We start from the raw sequence: 20749 nt of genomic DNA, 5'->3' as shown, positions 1-20749 counted from the left end.
CACAGTTGCAGCCCACCCCACCCCATGCACAGATCCAGGGGCACGTGCCCCCCAAGCCCTCCTGCAGTGCGCATAGTGGTGGGAGCCACCCCCACCACGCAGTTCAGTCCCATGCCCCACCCTGGACACGCAGTCCCTGCCCCTGCCCCAGTCCCACTCCCTCCTCCACCACTGGAGCCTCAGTCTGCCCTCTCATACCCTTTTCCCCAAAACAGACTTACCAGTCAGATCCGGCTGCTCTCCATGGGGCCAGGCTGTGCTCCTTGCTGCCCACGTGTTGCGTTGCGGCTGCATGCATGCACACAGCATTTATCAGCCATATCTGTTCCGTGTACCCCCACAACCTTTTTAAACACCCCTACGGGTATGTGTACCCCTGGTTGATAACCACTGTAATAGCTAATTCAATTGGCTATTAGATAAAAGCTCCAGAAAAGCCCCGCTGAAGCAGGTGATCTATACAGATGTTGGGGAGCCGTATGAAATTGATGTGGTTCCTTTTCCAGTAAAGTGCTGTTAGTTTGTTTTTATTTCCTCATCTGTCAGCAGCCTGCTTGCCCATTTAAATCTGTGTAGGCCTCTGTATATGTACTCTAGGCTTGTTTACACTCAGAGTTATTCTGGAATAGCACTGTGCTTTAATTTCACACTCTACTGTGTTAAGTTGACTTTCAAATGTAGACAAGCTTTCAGCCAAAAAAGTTGAAGCGTGTCCTGGTACACTCAAATCTATCTTAACTTTTGAACTCCATTTTTTTTCAGGCCTGACTGAACTCAGTGACAGTCCAGTTTCCCTGGAGCTGGAGCGCTGCAAGTCTCCTACATCAGGTAAAGGTGATTGGCATCTCTTCCTGCAGTCAGTATGAGCCATTCATGTCATGCATCACTGTGTTTCATTAATCCTTAGGAAGTAAAGTACATAGTCATTATGTTTAGATTTTGTTTGGAGGGAAAGAGCTTACTACATATACCAGAACAAAATGCCAAATCTGTGCATTTAAAGGAGAGTTCAATTTAGGATATATGTGAGTGGAGAAGAGGATGAAATCATCTGAACTGACAGTGATATGCAGGACCCTGTCCTTGTATTTCATATGGACCCATGTGAGGTTCTTGTTAGTCTTCAGGTTGTTAGAGAGTGCTTGCTAAGTTTGTTTACGGACTGAACTTGTTTAAAAAGAGAAGTTCTGTAATAGTTGTTTTTTTCAATTGTATGATAGTTTGAAACGTGATGTGGAGAATGGTAAGTTTTAACCACTGGGACCAGCCAATGGTTAAAGTGCTTCTAGAATTTTATTATAGAAACATCAAAAGAAAGCAAAGGACAAGGCCCTGTTTCCAGCAAACATTACCAAGGTATCTAGTGCTTTAACCTAGCTGAAATCAATGGCAAAAATCCCGTTGAATTCAGTAGGGTCATGATTTGCCCCTAGTCCATAGGGAATTAAGCCCTTTTTCCTAGCAATTTTCTTTGTGGTTGCCATATACAGAGGCTGCATTCCCTTCCACTCCCCCTTAGTCTTTTGTCCCAGGATTCTACAGACATTCACACCTATTGTCCTGATTCAAGTACCTGTGAATTATGCCTGATAAAATGTGCTAACAGTTTTCCCCTGGGGCACTGCTGTGTACATCTGTAAGTTAATTGCGGCTCATTTAACTTAATTGCTGTTCATTCTAGGGAGGAGCCTATCAGGCTCTGTGTTCTCCCTGGCCACCTACTGGCAGAGGAGCAGCAACATGGCTTTTAAGAGCTACCATATTTACTCAAACGGAGGATGACCTTGATTATAAGATGACCCTCCCCCAATAATTAGATTCTAAATATGGAAAAATTATAAATTTGCTATAATTTTCCAGGTATATAATTTAACTATTGGAGGTTTGCCTGGAATTTTCCCCCCTCCCACTGCTACAGCAGGGAAAATAAGTCTGAGGGGTCAGGTAGCAGTTTGCTTTCTCCTTCCCCACATTTTCCCCCAGCAGTTCCTTCCCCCTCTCCTTACTGTCAGACTCTGCTCTCCCTGAGCAAATGGAAGTGAGAAGCAAATTTGAAAACAATAACCTTTAAATTAAACACGCCTGTAGCAATTTATGTATAGTACCTGTGCACTTAGCTTATCCAGAATTGATGGATGTTACCTATTTTTTTTAAACTGCTGCAAGCTTTAGCACAGGTACTCCGTAAACACACTTTTGAGTAGCATTTTAGCAACTACTTATATATATTAGAGACTATGCATGATAGTCCAAAGCCAAAGGCTCATGATTTACCACATATTTCATTGGGTTGGACCCCACCAAAATCAACAGCATTTCAAGCCTCAGCGACCCTCAGTGGACATGCCTACATGTGCTATTACTGTACATGAATGAACTCCAGAGCTTTGGAGTTTATTGCTCCCAGGAATGCTGTTTGAACATGCACCCGGGAGCAATTAACTCCAGAACAATAAGCTCCAGAGTTTATTCATGTGCAGCATGAGGCATGGGATCAGAGCAGCCGTGACTGGCATGGGGCCCCTGCTGTTCCCCCCCTACCTCAATATGCTGCAGAGGGGCTGGCTGGGGCACAATAGAGCTTCAGTGCAGAGCTAGCTGGCAAGCAGCCCTCACTCTGAAGCACCTTCATGAGCCAGCCAGCCCCTCCAGTATCTGCACATGCAGTGCTGTGGAGTTTTTTTTACTCTGCAACAAGATAGCACTTGTATTTACAAATACTATCCTGAGGCAGAGCAAATTAGTTTACCCAGACTAATAGGTGTGCACATGTAGATGTTGAGATGTTTACTGTGCAGCTAATCAGTCAACTGTGCAGTAGATGTCTTATGTAGATGCACCCAGTATGTGTTTGTACTCCAGAAACCTCCAACAAAGAACCCATTTGCATATTAACCCCCACTCCTGATTGGAACCAAATTTTCTTCAAAAATTTATGAGACTGAGGTACAGGGCAACCTGGTCTGGCTGCACCTGTTGGAAGGCAGGGCCATACTAATCCTATGTGCTAGGCTGAAAGAGGGGTTGACAGAGGGATTCTGGGTGAACTGTATGCAATGTTGTGACTCACCATGACTTGAAAACGAGTCAACGGTGAGGGGGACTACGCTTAATGGGCACTACCATGGGCATTTATACACATACTTTTCTGTCCAATGTTGTGCTGGAGATCTGCAGCTTCAAAGCAGACTCAATTAATCAAGCCTTCTCTGCGTGCAAGCTGAGGTGAACTCTGCTGTGTTTTAGTTCAAAAGCATGTCACAGCCATTTTCTCAATGCTGATGCACATTTATACAACTGCAAGTGTTGCAGCTTCAGGTGCTTTTCGAAGTGCCTGGTACTGTGGTGTTTGAACATGTAAAAATACCCCATGTGTCCTATTCAGATGGGCTATACTAATCTATTCTTGTGGTATATGCCTGTCATCATGTTTGCCCAATGTGGGCCATGTGTTTTATAGTCATGGACTGTGTTGGCTGCATTTAATCAGCTTCATACTTGGTTTCTATTACTGAAGACATGCTGCTTTTGGCAGCAGGTTTAATGATAGTATATTTAGTGAGATTTCTTTGTATGCGGTTATAAAACGAGGGGCTTTTTTCCCTATGCCAATTGTGGGTGGGAAAGAGCTTCATCTTGTATTTGAATAAATACATATATGTGTAAAGGGCTGTACCATTCCTACTTTGAAGAAGATAAATCAAAACCCAGGACAATCAGAGCTGCCTCAAATGAAATGTTTTTACAGCCTTAAAGGAGGAGTGCTTAGCACTGTTTTCTAGTAGCTGGTTTTTTTCAGTTTGGTGGAAATTTGTATCTGCAGCTCTAACCTAGTCATTTTGCTTCTGGTGCTGCAGATTGCACCTCTTTTCCATTCAATTGGTAAGTATTTTTAGCATTCTTATATTTTCCCTTTCTTCTATATTCATGCTGAGACAAACACCCACCCACATGCTCTTGAAACTTGTAGCTCACATATTTTTATTAGATTTCAAAGGAACATAGTCAAGTAGAGTTTGGCCCAATAATTATGCAATGTGTAGTTTATTTGTGGAATTCATTGCCACTGGAAGTGTGTAAAAGAGGTTCAACTCCAGGGTCGACTGTGATGTCCCAGGAGCCCCCTCAGCTCTAGTCAACCTGGTTCTCTTTGGGCAATCGCCCCTTCTCCTAGCCTGCCACACCTTGAAAAAATGATATTTTCAGAAAAGGGAGGCTGCCCCAGGACTTTCCAAGTTAGATCTCCTCACCAGCATCAGTATTGTTGCTACTTATTGCCTTAAGGGCTAATTACATAGGTTCTGTCCTTCCCAGTACCTTTGCCCATGCCTTACAGATATTGCCTATCCAATCAGTTTTCCTTGTTGGGACCTCATCCCACTCAGCCTCCATCCCTTCTCTCTTGCTGGGCCACTTAGCTCAGATCCACTGGATTGGACCCAGCTTCTGGGTTCCAGCCCTGTCTCCACACTTCTGGGCTCCTGGGCCTCTGGCCACATCTCCACCTTTCTCCAAGCTACCAGGCCCTTGGTCTCAGTCTTTGCCCTTCTATGAACAGGGCATCTTGTTTTGGCTACACCCTTCTTGGTTTTAGAGTCCCTGGCCCTGTCTCTGTCCTTTGAGTGCACAGAGCTCCTTTCCCTTGGCTCCATCCTCTTGGGCCTGTCTGGCTTCTGCCTGTACCAGGCTTCAGTTTCCCTCTCAGACTGCCTCTAGGCAGTACCCTAGCCTGAGCCTCCAGGGTCCTGAACTAAAACCCTGGCAAGGCTCAAAACACTGGTGTGCCCCAGGCGCTTTGCTTTGGGTTAGCCCACAATGCACCCCTCTGGTACTCTCCCCTTTTAGCCACTCCCAAACCACAACCAGTAGAACTTGTAAGCAAGGATTAAGGCTTCAGGCTAACAAACTAAACCCTCTCTGGGTCCAAATGTAAACAAGGGCTACCTGCCTGCATAACGAGGCTTCCCCCTAACCCAGGTAATGTTCCTCTGTAGGTCAGCAGCACTGTTCGGCTTCCTTGAAATAGCCCAGGAACCAGCTAGAATCTCTTCTGCCTTCCCCCTGCTCTGCTGCACTTGTCTTAGCAGCCTCTCAAGCCAGATTGACTGTGTAGGCCCAGGCCCTGAGGTTACAGGCAACCCCTGCTTAATGCTGTTTCACTTAGCGCTATTTTGCTATAACACTCATTTAAAATTGATACCTGATTTTACTTAGTGCTCAGCGAGTTTCATTATAACACTCATGGTCACCATCTTGGGTCATTAAAAACAATTGCGGTTGCCATCTTGGGTCATCAAATACTTTTGGTTTTGCTTAACGCTCGGTTTTTCAGGAACCAATTAAGAGCGCTAAGTGGGCATTGCCTGTATACACACTAAGCCCTGGCCCCTTCCAGTAAGGTGACTCAGCAGCCATCACAGATGTCTTAATTCTGACCTAAGGCCCTGCCTACTCTCATAGATTCATAGATGTTTAGGTTGGAAGGAACCGTAGCAGATCATCGAGTCCGACCCCCTGCCCTGGGCAGGACAGAGCGCTGGGGTCAGATGACCCCAGCCAGGTGCATGTCTAGCCTCCAAAAATTTCTGAATGCCCAGAGCCAGGGGGAATTCTGGGCTGACACCCAGCCTTGAGCTGGCAACCTTCTGGCCTTGTACTCAGTACAAACCCCCGCTAAGCCAGAGAGCCATGGCAGCCCACAAAGCTGGCCTGGTTGCAGCTCTTAGCTCCTGAGCAGCCTGGCTGTCTCTCCCTAGTGCCTGTTGCTGCTGGCTTTTGGCTATAATTCAACTAGCAGGTAGCTACTTCCTTAGCATCTAGCTTTCCCTGAACCAGCTCACCCTGCTGCAGTTTCCTCTCAAGTAACAGAAGCCTTCTGGCTCCCTGTTACAATGTGGTGGAGGCAGATAGCATAACCAAGTTCAGAAAGGGACTAGATAAATTCATGAATGATAGATCTATTAATGGCTATTGAAAACAACAGTTGAAAATGTTTCCCCTGGCATCTCTAAGCCAATAATGGTGATGCTGGGGAAGGTATGGAATAGAGAATAAGATCACTTTAGAGATATCTGGTTCAATGCTCTCCCACTAGAGCAGGGGTTCTCAATCCCCAGGCTGTGGCAGGTCAGCCCCAGGGCTGTGGCAGGCCGGTTGCCAGTCAGCTGCCAGATCGGAAGTGGCTGTGAATTGGCAAACCGCAGCCATCCCCCAAGCTGGGCAGAGAGGCCACAGCTCCTTTCACAGGGCCCATAGCAGCACAAGGTTTGGCCCGCCCCCTAGCCCAGGAGGTGGGGGTATCTTTATGTGTCTTCTGGCCGGAAATTCCAGCTGTGGTCAGCTGTGACTGCTGGGCTGCAGTTTGTCAGGCCACGGCTACTTGCGGGCCATGGTTTGCCGGGCTGCGGCATAAAAATTTGGGAGCCCCTGCTGTAGAGTATTCACCCCTGCCACTGCCAGGAATAGGCCTATTAGATGTGATGTAAGATCACAGGTTTAAGCCCATAATGAATTACCATAAGCCTTCCTTAGTAAGGGAAGCCAGTGGGGACACATCAACTGATTTCTTGGGGCAAATAAAAAGAAACCAGGAAGGGGAGTGAGGTCATGGGTTAATAACAAGGATCCAGAAGGGGACACTGAGCAGAACACACCGACCAGCATCCGTTGTCCCCTGAATGGGTGCCTGTGGATGCCGACCAGTAAAACTCTGCCTGGAGGTGTGAGCAGAGGAGTGACAAGAAGACAGCCTCACTCACCCAGGTTCCCTCAGCCAGGGCCTCCTTCCTGCTCTTACAGATAGCCAGCTTGGCCATACCCAGAAAGATTGGTGGGGCCATGGACAAGGCGTTCATAAGAAAAAAAGGCATGGGGAAAAGTGCAGTCAGAACCTCAACAGGAGGCTCTGAAGGAGGCAGAAGAGGGCCTTGACACATGGGACGCTTTTCTTTGACGGCCTCAATACATGGGACACCTAGGACATGTCAACTGCACTTAAAACACAAGCATCTGTGCGTGCAAACAGTAAAGCATGCTAAGTGTGATTGTATCATAGTGAAGTTAAGTCTTTTGAAGTGATGAGTATCATGTCAAGTCACACGTGTTCAGGTATAGTCAGACTGCTCCATGGAGAATATATGAGCAATTTGTGTCCTCACCCAGCCATGACAACTGCTATGCTGTACGAAGCCTCCTTATCAGTCCCAGTGTTGGCTCTGCACTTGAGCTGGTACAAGACTGGTGTGATGTTGGGCCTGAGTCAGTTGATTTTGGGTCCCAGTCTCCACACCACAGTGGAATCTTGAAGTGGCTCTTGTGCAGTGCCCGGGGCTGCAACCAGCAGTCAGCTAATACTCAGTCCCAGCACCACACTGTACTGGAGTCTTGAACTGGTTCTGGCAAGGTGCCAGAACAGGGACTGACAATCAGTAAGAGATTGTGTTAGAGAACATAGTAAACATTACCATGCAGCTGTTCAGAATATGGTCTAACATTTAATACAGCATGGTAATGCTTACTACAATCTAAATAAAACATGTGCTGAATCTTCCCTGTGACAGGGCCCTGAGCCACAGATGTTCCCATTGTCCAACTTTTCTCCAAAATCTGAGGACTAGAAAATTAAATTTTTCATAAAAACACTTATGCATATGTTTAACTCTACAACAAGGAATAGTCCACTCGTACCTTGCATGTGCCAGAGTTAAGTGCATTTTTTCCAGCAGTGTCCAACATTATTTTCCTTTCAGGAGTGGATCCAGAAGGAGTGCAGTGGTGTGGCTGCAGACCCCACTTTTCTGACCATGCAGCAGGATCAGCAGCCCAAAACTTAATTTAAGTCCCAAAGGAAGCAAAATCCCTTTCTCCCGTGCTCAGAGGCACATCTTCTCCTAACTCCCTCCTCTCCCATACCTATGCCCTCACCTGCCACTGTTGGTGTGTTTGTGTCCTGGGAGTGAGGGGAGCTCTTGCCCTGCTCCATCCAGGCTGTGCAGGGGCTAAGCTCAGCCTGGGGCACTGGCAGTGGCAGTATGCAGGTGGGTTCCCTCACCCTGCCTGCTCCCCTGGACATTCCCTGCCATCCTGGGAGCAGGCACAAGGAAGGAGAACCTACCCACCCACTACCGCTGCTGTTCCAGACTCAGCCCAGCCCCTGGAGCTGGCTGGAGTGGGACAGAAGCTCGCCTCACCCAGGGACAGCACAGAGAATGGGGATACCTGCAGTAGCAGGTGAAGGAGGGGAGTAAATGGGAGGGAAGGGGACAGGGACCGGAGGGGAGGCAAGGGGTCAGGACATGCCTCTGAGCATGGAGGAGAAGGGAGGGGAGAAATGCTTGCCTTCTCTGGAACTTAGTCTTCAGCTGCTGCTCCTGGGGTGCAGTCTGCCCACCTTAGTAGGGAGAAGAGGATGCTGGGAGCCAAGGGTGCAACAAGCTCTGCAACACCAGTTACTGCTTCCACACTTCCCTTTATAAAATCCTGGATCCAATTCTGTGTCTTTTAGATTGATTTCCAGGGTTTTTGCACTGAAACTTATATTTGCTCTGCTGTTTAACAGTCAGTAAGTGGGGGCAGGCAGCAAAAGCTGGGGAGGGAGAGGGAGCCTGAAGACACCAGCAGCTGTTGTACCATGCACCCATACCTCCTCCCACTGCTGCAGCCAGGCAGGAACCAAAGCCTATAATCTAACCCCTTACAGATTAAACGTGGCCAATGGGCCACCCATCGGACAGTTGTGATTTAAAATAAAACATGCATTTGAGCCATCTCAAATATATTAAATAAAGTTAATAGGATAGTGAAAAGTAAGGTGTCTCAACTTTGGCAGATCTGCTGTAACATGAGCCAAAAACTGAATCCTGCGTATTTGAATAACTAAACTTTGAAATAGGATGGCCAGGGACTTTAAGTAGAAATCCTCACAACAGGGGCCTGTCCCGGTAATACGGTACTGTAAGTAGCTTCCACTTTAACCTCTAGGAGAGAGTTGTGGCAGGTTCTATCGTGACTGAGGCTCCTTTGAGTTCCAGCTAAGCCCCATAATAGCTCTGCCAGTGCAGGCTGCTTGGATATATCAGTGCATCTCCTATCCACCCCACTCTTGGTCTGATCCAGGCCAGCCCATTCATTGTTTTGACTTGGCTATATCCAGGTTCTCCTAAAATACAGCAACATCACAACCCTCATTTTTCTACCTCCTGACACTGAGCTCAGATCTTGCAAAATCAAGCCCATAAATGAGTTTAACCTATGAAGAGTCATTAAGTCAGTTGAATGATTTTGTTATGCTCCTGTTGTTTTTACCAAAATATGCCCTTTGCATTGAATCACTGATATCTTTACTTAGGGAACCAATACTACAAATATCTGTGAAATCATACTACAAGTATCTGTGAAATCAGTTAAAGACGCAGCGCTAACAGAATGCTCCCTGTTTCTTACATCTTGACAGTTTTCTCATTTCACTAAAAATCTAGCTGTCCTGCTTGGAAGTAGTTCAGGTCAACTCACTGGAGTTATCCTTTTATCTAGACCTGTTATATCATTTTAGAGGCCATTAGAGTTCAGTGAATACAGCTAGAAAATCAGAGGCCCATTCTGCAGGCCCCTTGGGATTAGGGTTTAGAATACAAGTTTGATAGACAGACAAGGTTCTTTGGGTAAAGCCAAAATCTTTTATTAGACCTACTCAAATAGTTGGAAACATTCTTTTTTGCAAGCTTTTGGGTACAAATACCCTTCATCCAGCTGAGGAAACATCTGCAGTTGGTCTGTGCTTTTCCTGGACAGAGTAGTACAAAAGCCATCTTTACTATCCCATCCAGGAAGAGCACAGACTAATTGCAGACACTTCCTCAGCCTGGCGAAGGGTTTTGTACCCGAAAACTTGCAAAAAAAGAATTTTTCCAACTATTTGAGTTAGTCTAATGAAAGATATTGGATTTACCCAAAGAACCCAAAGGAGCCTCCCTCAGGCCGATAGTGTTATTGCTGCAAAGGTTGCGTGGAATCGGTGGAGCAGGCTCCCAGTCCTCCTGCCTATGTCCTTAGGTCAACGTGGCTACAACCTATACCCCGGAAACAGTTTGATGGAGACTTTCCGTAAACTGAGACAACCACCTAGGTTGACGTTCTGTTCCTTCCTGATTGTCTAAGCGGCTATTTTTGGCCATCCATAGGCCATTTTTAGCATTTACATGCCCAAAGGAATCTGTTCCTAGGTGAGTATGGATGACTACATAATTACGCAGACTCACAACAATGAAACAAGAATGAGCAGGTTCTTTCCTATCTTTTTCTCAAGTAGTTTAGTGTGTAGGGTACTCATCTGGAAAGCCAAAGGATCCAGGTTCTGGGCTGTCCTTACCCTGACAAGGTTTAAAGCTAGCTGTGTCTTGTGTACAAGCACAACTACCACATATCAGCTGTAATGCAGTCCCTTCTGTGGTGCTCCTTTTCAGATGGCCGCCATTGGGAGGGATGTGGGATATATGTGGAACCAGGAGGGAGGAAGCAAGCTGTAGAGATTAGGGATAAATGAGGCAGTGGCTGGCCTGGGTTTTAGCCTGGACATGTGCTCCCAGTGAGACAGAAACTTCCCCCTTGGACTGCCTTCCATCCCCTTTTTTTCCAGTGACTATGTTAATGGCTCAGTTTCAGAAAGAGCACTGGAGAAAGAAGTGGGTAATGGCTGCCCTTTACTATGCTGGGAAATGAAAGACAGCCAGGTTCAAACCCTTTGGGGAAGCGGGACCCAGGACCTCCAGCTTCCCAGGTACTTTTCTTAGCCACTGAGCTATAAGGTGTGGGGAGGGAAAGAGATGCACAAACGTGGCTTTTTCCTGTTCCAGAGACTAGGTCTCATATTCAGAAATTTTAGCCAACTCCATTTTCAGCTGTCTAAGTCTACTACACATCCACAGAGCACACATGTAGGTGCCATGGCCTCACTCAATCTGCACATGTAAGTAGCTGTGCACAGTTGTCCATGTACACAGGGCTATGCATCCAGAAATAGAATACCTCTGGACATGAGAGTGCCAAAATGCCCTGTAGACAGCCAGAAATGGCCACTTAGACAACCAGGATGTTACCTTTACTGTCTAGCAAAAGGAAAATGCTTTGAGAGCATTTGGCAGGAAAGGGAGGATCTTTTTGATAACTAGTACGCGTCCTTTAATAGGTTAGCATGTAAATACCACAATGGTGCTTTCATGATATAGGAAATAAACTTTAAAAAAACAGTACAGAAGATTCTGGTTGTATACGAATACCTAGGTTGTGTCAGCTTGCACAAAAAATCTTACTTTAATAGAAAAACAAATTAGTAAAAATTGCAGAATTCAAACATTTCTTTTTGTAATATGCCAGTATCCTGGTTTTCTCTGATTTAAAAAAAAAATCATAAAAAAATGTATATCACACACACATACACATATATAGTGGTACTTCATTTTAACCGGGGAAAAATGTGGAGTTTGGATTACTTTTTTGTATCCAAAAAAGTGGGGATTTTTTTTTATCAGAGAAAACTGGGATTCCTGGTAATCCTGAAAAACGTTTCATCAGAATAGCGATGTATGGCATGCCAAATACTGACTTTAGGTCAGTTCATCCCCTGTTTAAAAATCTCAGACAATCTGGAAAATGTTGATTTCATGTGATATTTATGTGCACCAGTAAGACACCTTATTTTAATTCAGACCCAGATTCATTCTTTAAATGAAGAAAGCCAAACCATGGTTTACCTATCATTTGGGATTTGGGATTTAAAAGTCATGGCCACACACTACCTTCCCCTGCAGTGTGATTAGTAAGTTCTATATAACTCTACAAAGAAAGGCCAGGAACTATGAGGCCATAGAGAGACTTCTTTAGCTCTGTTAAACTAACTGGGACTCCACACAAGAACTGGGGTCAGCTAATCAGTGTCATACTTAATAAACTTGTTGTTGCTTTAACCAGACTTCTTTGTTTCAGGAACTTGTAGAAGAAATTAGTTTGTTCTTTGTTTATTTGGCCATTTATGCACGCAGTTACAGTAACCACTGATGCCTTTAAGAGCATACTGTGAGCTCAACAAACAAAAATAAATCTAGTCCCATAAGTCTTTTCACTTGGCTTCTGGGTTGACTTTCTATCATCTGATAAAATAGGCAGTTTCCTATGAAAGCTTATGCATTTCTGAATGAGTTAGTCTCTAAGGGTGCCTATACATGTGCTCTGACGAATTCTGATTAGAAAGCATCAGAGCAGACTCGATTAATTGTGGCCTTTTTGAAACACAAGGCACTGAATACATATGATGCTGTGGCATTTTAATTAGAGTGGCTGTCCAGGAGCCACTCTAATTAAAACTTCCCCCTCACTCCACCCCACAGCATGTGTATATACCCCCAAGGGTGCCACCTTGCCCTGCCTTCTACTTTTCCTTTGAGATAAAAGGGATACTTTGCATATCTCTGAGTCTACAAAGTAAATGTTTAATGTGTTCACAGTCTGGTTAGGTTCACAAGCATAAGGCTTTTTTTTTTTAATGAAAGCTTTTCATATTTTGTCATTAAAGGGTTACCCTACAGTTCAGACCCAGATTTAAAACTTGCTTAAGAAAATAAAGCTCACTGAAGACAACGAAAAGATTCTTGTTACCCTCAGTGGGTTTTGGCTCAGCTCCTCAATAAAAAAATCTACAGCTTTTAAGTCTATTGCAGTTTGCAAATACTACTAACTTGATTTAATCCCTTGGTTTAATCATATGGGACCAAGCTGATTACAAGCTGCAGCTTTCAAACTTCCAACTGTTCAAAAAAGAACATTTTAAAAACATTTTATCAATAAGTAGGGTGTTCCTTTTTACTCTGCCATAATTATAAAATGACTGAAAGGATTTGGCACAGATTGAAAATAAAACTCTTCTGGTGTAAACTAAGCAAATCAAACAAAATGTTTAAAAATGTATATGTGAAAACATAGAATATAAAGTATTTTGAAACTGTGTTGTTGTTTGTACCAGTAGACATGACTATATGTATTTATTTAATTGGTTTTAAAACTATTTAATTGTTAAGTATTTAAAAGGGAAATTTACTAGACTCAGAGATTATAGTAATTGCACATTACCCCAGCTCTGTTTGAATGATCAATTCATTTTAAATCTGCAGAATTTGACTGGAAATCAGGTGACAGCAGGTTTCTTAACAGGATTCAAAACACTGCTCTAGTTGCATTACTGAGCCCATATTTAGGGTTGTAACTAAGCCTGCTAGAATCGCTAGAATGTGATTTTTTTTTTTAAACCTTTTCACAAAACTGCCTTTAAAGATTTTTGCAGAAATGATTTGTTTTATATAAGGACTTATCCTGGAATCAAATATTTTAGCAGAGTCAAATTATTTTATTAAGGAAGTCTGAGTTCATATAGACACAGTTTACAAACTAGCAGTATTTTATCACTTCCTGAAACTCTTCCTTTCTTGGAAGCCTATGCCTCCAAAAAATTAAAGACAGAGTGAGAGGTTCTGATATCAAATTCATGAGTGTTTATACAAGTCAATTTGGGATCCTCAGATGGATTGTGCTATTTACGCATGCACATAAAGAAGCCAATATTTTCCAGCCACGGTGCCTCAACTCTTAGGTTCTACAATCTGTATTCTGGTAATTAAATAAGTGGTCAGATTGTCGGAAGAGCTAACTGAACCAACCATACCTTTGGTCCAGTAAAAGATATCACCCACAAGAATTTTTGCCTCTGCATATCTCCTAGATCATCATGGCAACATCACCTCAACACTACTTAGTCATGAGATGTCACAGAAAATCAGCCACATGAATTTATGTTGGTTTGAATCCAACTAAATTTTCAGTTCTAATTTGTGGCAGCAAGTTTAACCTGCTAATCCTGTGATTTGAATAAAAAGCCTTTTTTTCCTCAAAATGCAGTACCTTCAGTAGCTTTAAGATCCCCCTCACCCTGCTGTGTAGGGAAAATCATTCAGCACTGATTCAGAGTAGAAAACTAAATAGTGAATCATTAACACTTCATCTAAGGTGCCCAACGGTTGCACTGGCCTTAAGACTGACTTGGCTTGACTTGACTTCAACCTAACAGCGACCTGCCCTGGACATTCTCCTTTTGTGAGATCTAACAGAATCATAGCACCAAGAATCTTGAATACAAGTGCACCTTTGTTTGTTGAAAGCCAGCTACCTAGTAGTGGTGTGCGAAACAGGCCGTATTTGATTTGGATTCAGCCCAAATTGGGGACAATGATTCAGTTCATTGATGTGGGTCACTGTCCCTAACTTGATTTGGCCAAATCCGAATCTGAAGATTTGATGCTGATTCGGAGAATCAGCGATTCGGCCATAGACACAGCTTTAAATGTTTTTTCTACATATCTCGAGGTACCAGGCGTGGCTTATGAATGCTGCAATGCTGGGGTGGATGGAGCGTCCCACAGGAGCACAGGGGGGCCTCCACACATGCTTGGTGGTGAACCTGGAAGTGGACCGGAAGTAATTCCAGTCCACTGCCAGGTCTGCTGGGGAGCATGCTGGGAGGGGCCCCCCACTCCCTCCAACTTGGCAGTTGGCCACGGGGGGATCCCAGGTGCCAGTTGCCGCACTGGGGAGGTCCACTTCTTCTGGTCCACTTCTGGGTCTGCTGCCAAGCATGCTGGGGAGCCCCCTTGCACTCCTGTAGGATCCTCCATCCACCCCACCATCGCAGAATTCACGAGCCATGCCTGGTACCTCGAGGTATGCAGAAAAAACATCTAAAGCTGTGTCTATGTCCAAATCTCCAAATCTTTCTAAATCTCTCCAAATGGTTCCGAGTCAATCCAAATCTCCACTGAATCGAATCAGAGACTGAAGCTTCGCACAGCTCTGCTACCTAGATGATTCAACTGGATGATTAATGGGAAGCTGCTTGGCTAGTGGATAGAACATGCGACTGGGAGTCAAAACACTAGGTTGTACCTCTGGCTCTGCCATGGACCAGCTTCTGTTCTTAGGATAGTCATTCCATCTCTGTGCCTCTGTTTTCCCTCCCTAAGTTTGTGCCTCTTGTCTGTTTAGGTTGTACATTCTCTTGCCAGGTCCTCTTCATATGTTTGAATGCTGTTGGGCACAGTGGTCATGGTCTCAGTTGCCAGTTCTAAGCAGTATGGTAAAACAAAGAAAAGGGGGAAATGCCTCTCACCTCTTGAACTTTTACATTTCACTCCATTATTAGGTACTTCTAGCAAGATTGCTTTTCAGATACTCATTTCTTAGCAAGATAAATGTAGTTAACCTACTCCTGATCTCTTGGTATTTAATATATAACAAAGTATAGAGTAAGATAAATGGTATAGATATTAAAAATAGGCTAAGTAGCTGTCATCATTACTGTGTTTTCAAAAAGATTTTCCTTGGATAATGACACTCTATTTCTAATCTTTTTAAAATTAATGTTAATTTTAAATTTTAAAAGGATCATTTCATTACTCATGGTTTTAATCCCTTGAAAGCTTGACATCAATCAATTTTCTTCCCTTTCTTTTCCTCTGTGCTTTGGTTTGTGGTTGGAAGTCTACTCAGTGCTAAAATTAAGTCTCAGTACATCTATGTTCCACACACACAGGCCATGCCATCCTATTACTTTGGACATGGCACCTGTAATACGCAAGTCAAACAGTGAGGTCAGAGGCCTGCCCAAGCCTAGCCCAGTAAAGGCATAGAGGGAAGTAATATCGCTAGTCTCACGCCTGGTCACCTTTGGCTCCAGAACCTGAATGACCTATTTACAGCTGGGTTATGGTGGTCTGGCTTTGGTTCAAGTTTGGACTGAAGCTTGAATGGACACCTCTGGAACCGTAACAAGATGTTTTAACAACTCTGTTACCACAACCAGGAAAGAAATGGGATACGTATAGGACAAGTACTGAACCCTATGTAATAGCCACCTTCATAATGGCCATTCATAGCCCGCGTGTCCAGGTCTTACAGGCTTTGAAGCATTTGAAAGTAAGTTATACCCTGGAGTACACAGGACAGCTTTTCTGAGAAGTCTTCCACTAGTTAGAAGCAGTAAAAGTTACCATGGTTGGTTTTTACTCTTTCCCCAAGACTAAAGGAGCTGGTACCAGGGGTGCTGCTTAGTGCTTACTTCCCTCCCCACAGGGCAGGACAGAGGCTTTTAGATGGTTGCTCTTTTCCCCTTCTCGCTCTAGGAGTGCATATAATGGCTAAGACATGAGTCATTTTTTAAAGGAACTTGTAGATACCAAGCTCCTTCAACTACTAATCAAGCAAAGATATTGCTGTGAGATGTGATTTGGTGTTCAGGATTGTCTGTAATTCCCAAAACAATAAACTGATTTAAGAAATCTTTTGAGTTGATACAAGAGACTTTGAGACTTCAGTGTAGAAAATCAAACCATCTGAACTATGAGAAGAAATAATTCTTTGTAGTGATAACATTTCAATAAGCCAGGTTTTATAGCACTTTTCCTCAGTTTTCAAATTAGAGCATTAGAGAGAAAAGCTATGGAGGAAACCATTCCTGCTTTTAAAAATGTGACACAAGACTTTACTGTAAAATAAGACATTCTAAATAACTGTCATGTGTTAGAGGGAGTTGTTTCTTCATTAGAATGATTGGCTACGTTGCTTTATATCTCAAATGAACACACATTTTAAATGCTGTTTTGTACAATCTGGGATTTGAGAATTCTTGAAGGAAAAAGGAGATGCTTGGTGTGCTTGTTTCATTAAACGATACTGCCACAGTTATTTCTTAATGAGGCTGGTGTCCAAGCTTTTTGGATGACTAGCAGGGGTTTGATGCCAATGCCACATAGAGGGGAAGTATCACCTCCTTGGATCTATTTGTCATGCATCTGCTGATGCATGATAAAGTGTGGTTAGCTTTGCTGATGATTTCATCACACTGACAACTCATGTTCATCTTGGAGTCCGCTATGCCTTCAAGATCCCTTTCCACTTCTGTGCTGCTGAGAGGGTCATTTCCTAGCCAGTAGGTGTGCCTGGATACTTTTGTGCCCTAGGTGCAGCACTCTACATTTGTTCTTGTTGTACTGCATCCTAAATGTTCCTTGGAAATGTCAAGTTGTGCTGTCTTTGAACCAGCATTCAATGTTCTGGGCTCCCATCTTGCTAACACTTTTCCTAAATCCATTGGGATGGTTTCACTGGGGATGGTATGCACCAACACAGTTCTGAGACTCACTGTCTTACCCACAGTCTGTCTGTGCACCCTCTGTCATTCATTTATCATCATTGTGTGGACTGCATCAATTTATTTTGGTGTGGTCGCTTCTCTGGGGTGTGCCAATCTTGGCTCATCCTCATTGCTGATTCTCTCCTACTTAAATCCAAGTGTATCTAGTTTTGGCATTTGAAGGAGCAGCATCCTTCAGTGTTGCCCTCACAAGCCAATGGATTTCCTTTGGAGTGAAGCCTTTCTTAAGGAGATACTTGATCTCCAGTCTGATATTCTTTTCCATTTTTCAAATTTACAGTGGTTGATTCATTTAGACACATTCTTGTATGAGTTCTGCACAAAAGAAGTGGCTGCTAACAAAGGAACACATCAAAATATCTGTACATTGATCTTTGAATTCTGTTGGGCACTGTGATAGCATTAAATGGAGCAGGACAGATATATTCTTAACACCCCTTGCATATGAGGGAACTCTCATTTAGAGATGGATGAGATGGTACATGAAAGGAAAGAGGAAAGGTAGAAAGAAGTTCAGAGAGCTAAATCATGGCATGGGGTAAGGAAGAAAAGATGCCAGAAGGAAGAGACTCAGGAAGGGGAGGAAGAAAGCAGATGCACAGATATCTGGTCAGCTGGATGGCTTTTTTCAGAATTAACATTCCCTTTAAAAATGCTTGATTTATTCTCCCTCCAGACTGAAGGATATGTGCACAGGAAATATTCTTACTCTACTTTATGACCTTCTTGTGCTGCTATGAATTACTGCCTGCTGTGTTTCTGGGGTGCAGTGTACCAGGCTAGCTAGACTTATTGATATTTGATCAATGGATGCCTGTGGTGAGAGACTGTGCAAGTGCATTGAATCTAGGAGGGTGACTGGATAGCTGGTAGCATGACATGGTGTGTGGTGTGCAGCTGCCACTTGTCCCCAGATATGAAGATTCCTCAGAATCTAACTTTTATGACCAGATGACGAGAAGAATAGTTGAGCCTGAGTAGGCTCATCTACATACTCATTAATGTGCTTTACGTAATATATGTTTAATCTACTATGTCCATTATGAGGCACTAGAAGAAAGTGCATTAGACTGTTTTAATGCTCATTAGCTAAAGAGCTTGGGCATTTTTAAACATGCTCCAGGGGTGAACTGGGAGCGCTTTAATTACAGCAATTCCAAGAGTCTCTCTAATTAAAGAACCCACAGCGTCTTGTGTATCAGTGTCCCCATGCTTCAAAATGGTAGTGGGGGCACTTTCATGAAAGTTCATTGAACAACTTTTAATTAAAGCATCTCCACTGCCATATTGAAGCACGGGGATGCTGATGCACAAGATGCGGAGGCTGGCTGGAGCGTGCTAATTAGCACTCCAGCAGACTCAATTAATCAAGTCTGATCTGACAAGCTGTAATTAACATGGGCAAACAAATGTATGCAATTACAGCATGTCAGAGCAGCCTCTGGTCACATCTACAGGCACCCCATGGCTTTTTTGTGACACTTTAATGCACATTAAAATAGGCTAATGCGCATTTAAGAGCATGTGTAGACATATCCAGTTTGTCATAATCTGTTCTGCATTTTTTTCCTATGGGTTCAGCTTTAGCTATATGGGGTTTTTTTTCATTAGGCTAAACTCTTCAGACATGAATGCCAAGTGTTAATTTCCTAAATCTTTGTACAGATACCTGAATAATGTGATTCTCAGATATACTGGGCACTTGTAATCCTACTTCTTCCATTAATGTCAATGGAATTTGAAGAGTCTCCTCTTTGGTAAAAATTGGGTCAGTTTTGTGCAGGTTCCTAAATACGGATTTAGAAGCCCAACTCTAGGCACCTGCATTCAAATACTGTCCTAGTCACATCCGTGAATTTGTATATTATACATATTGCATTAGCTCAAGAAAGTAACAGCATATCATATCTTCTGAGCCCTTCTTGAAAAAGTTCTTTGTCAAAATTCACATGGACTTGAAACAGGACTGCAGGAAAGGGCTTCACATAAAATAATGAAACAATTAGCCAATTCATATTCAATTGTTTATTTTTATTAATAGGCAGTGTATGTCTGATTTGAACATGAAAAGCAATGTGACGTACATTCCTAAAACCAAAAATGAATAAGGAGATCAAAATTAAAGCTTTGGATACGTAACTTTCTAAGTACTTAATAAATGACTTCTTCAGACATTTTGTCTTATTTCAAAATCCTTTGATAAGACATTTAGCTACATGTAGTGGCTAACATGTAGCTGCATTTCAATTCTTCTGCAGTGCTCGTTACTTGACATTTTCACATGTAAGAAACATTGAAAGAAAAGTTTCCAAGCAGAAGTAAAATCCTTGTTTTGTGGCTTGAGCGGAACAGTTTTAAGGTAATGACTTACTGAAGTATGGGTAATCTTAAGTTTTCAGGAAATGGACTTAACTCAGTGTAGTGTGTCAGTTTCCAGATAATATTACACTTTATGCTGAAACTGTTTGATTTCATTTCTATTTAATCTGTGTTCCCACCCATTCAATGTACAATAATGTGTTCTACTTCCATGCCATGTAAAATATGCCTTGTCCTTTTCAAATGATGTCTGAAGATGTGATGTCATCAGAACCCATTGATTCCGCAACATCCTCCCATTGAATTCGCTTACAGGCATTTAAATACTTAGTCTGCTGAATCACCAGCCTTCTCAACATTTGCCTTAATTTCATTTACTTTTTTATTATTCCTGTCATAATGAGGTAAGATATTACTGTTCACACCAAAGACTATGTAAATCAGCATTCACTTCTTTACATCTGGAACAATGTTTTTTTTTCCAATTAATTCCAATTAATTTATTTTGCTGAATGATGGTATGCAAAAATATTTAAACAATATTTCTGCCTCTGTACTTTGATACAAAATGTGTGTGCAGATGTGCAACGTTTTACGCAAACGATGGCATGTTGCTCTCCCTCGCTCCCTTTTCTTTCTTAATAATTAACAACTGCCTTTCTCCTTTTTCTGTTGTTTCAGTTAAAGGATCAAGAAAGTTAAGTCTGCCAACAGATCTTAAGACTGATCTTGGTACGGTAGGCGAAAGCCGACAGCTTTAAACTTCCTTACATTCATTTGGCAAAACATTTTTACCAACTGATCCATAAAATAGCTCAATAACCTCTGAAGGCTTTGTTTGGAAAGGCTTTCTTAAAAATCACCTATTAACCCATGCAGTTCTGTTGGCAGCATTCAGCATTTTGCTTGTTTAACATTCATTTATTTTATGTAAATACATTTTGCAAATCATGGCACACTGGAGTGTGTAATTTTTTATGATGAAATTACTTTAGAACCTTGGACACATTTGAACTGTTCTGATTGGTTGTCAGTGATGTTCATCTGTGCCTATAACACCCAGTGCATGCACTAGCCTGTTTTCCTTATTTTCTGTACCAGCTCCATCCCATAACAGTGATGAGACACTTAAGCTTTTACATTTTAGGTGTCTTTGCTCTGCACTTCTGAGGTGTCAGATAA

The 20749-nt window shown here is 43.0% G+C and overlaps 1 protein-coding gene across 3 annotated transcripts in view; it reads left to right on the top strand.

Annotated features, from left to right (window-relative positions):
- The window catches only part of STXBP5L (syntaxin binding protein 5 like), a 379891-nt gene that overhangs the window by 280756 nt on the left and 78386 nt on the right, over nucleotides 1-20749 (top strand). For all 3 annotated transcript variants that reach the window (XM_019548699.1, XM_019548698.1, XM_019548700.1), the window contains one exon: nucleotides 763-828. In XM_019548699.1, coding sequence (XP_019404244.1) covers nucleotides 763-828 — 66 coding nt within the window. The remainder of the gene's footprint in view (nucleotides 1-762; nucleotides 829-20749) is intronic.

The sequence above is a fragment of the Crocodylus porosus genome, unplaced genomic scaffold (genome assembly GCF_001723895.1).
Source record: "Crocodylus porosus isolate Cpor-Errol unplaced genomic scaffold, CroPor_comp1, whole genome shotgun sequence".
In the NCBI taxonomy this organism is placed as follows: domain Eukaryota; kingdom Metazoa; phylum Chordata; order Crocodylia; family Crocodylidae; genus Crocodylus; species Crocodylus porosus.
Note: the sequence above shows the minus strand (reverse complement) of the source record. Positions and strands in the feature narration are given on the sequence as shown.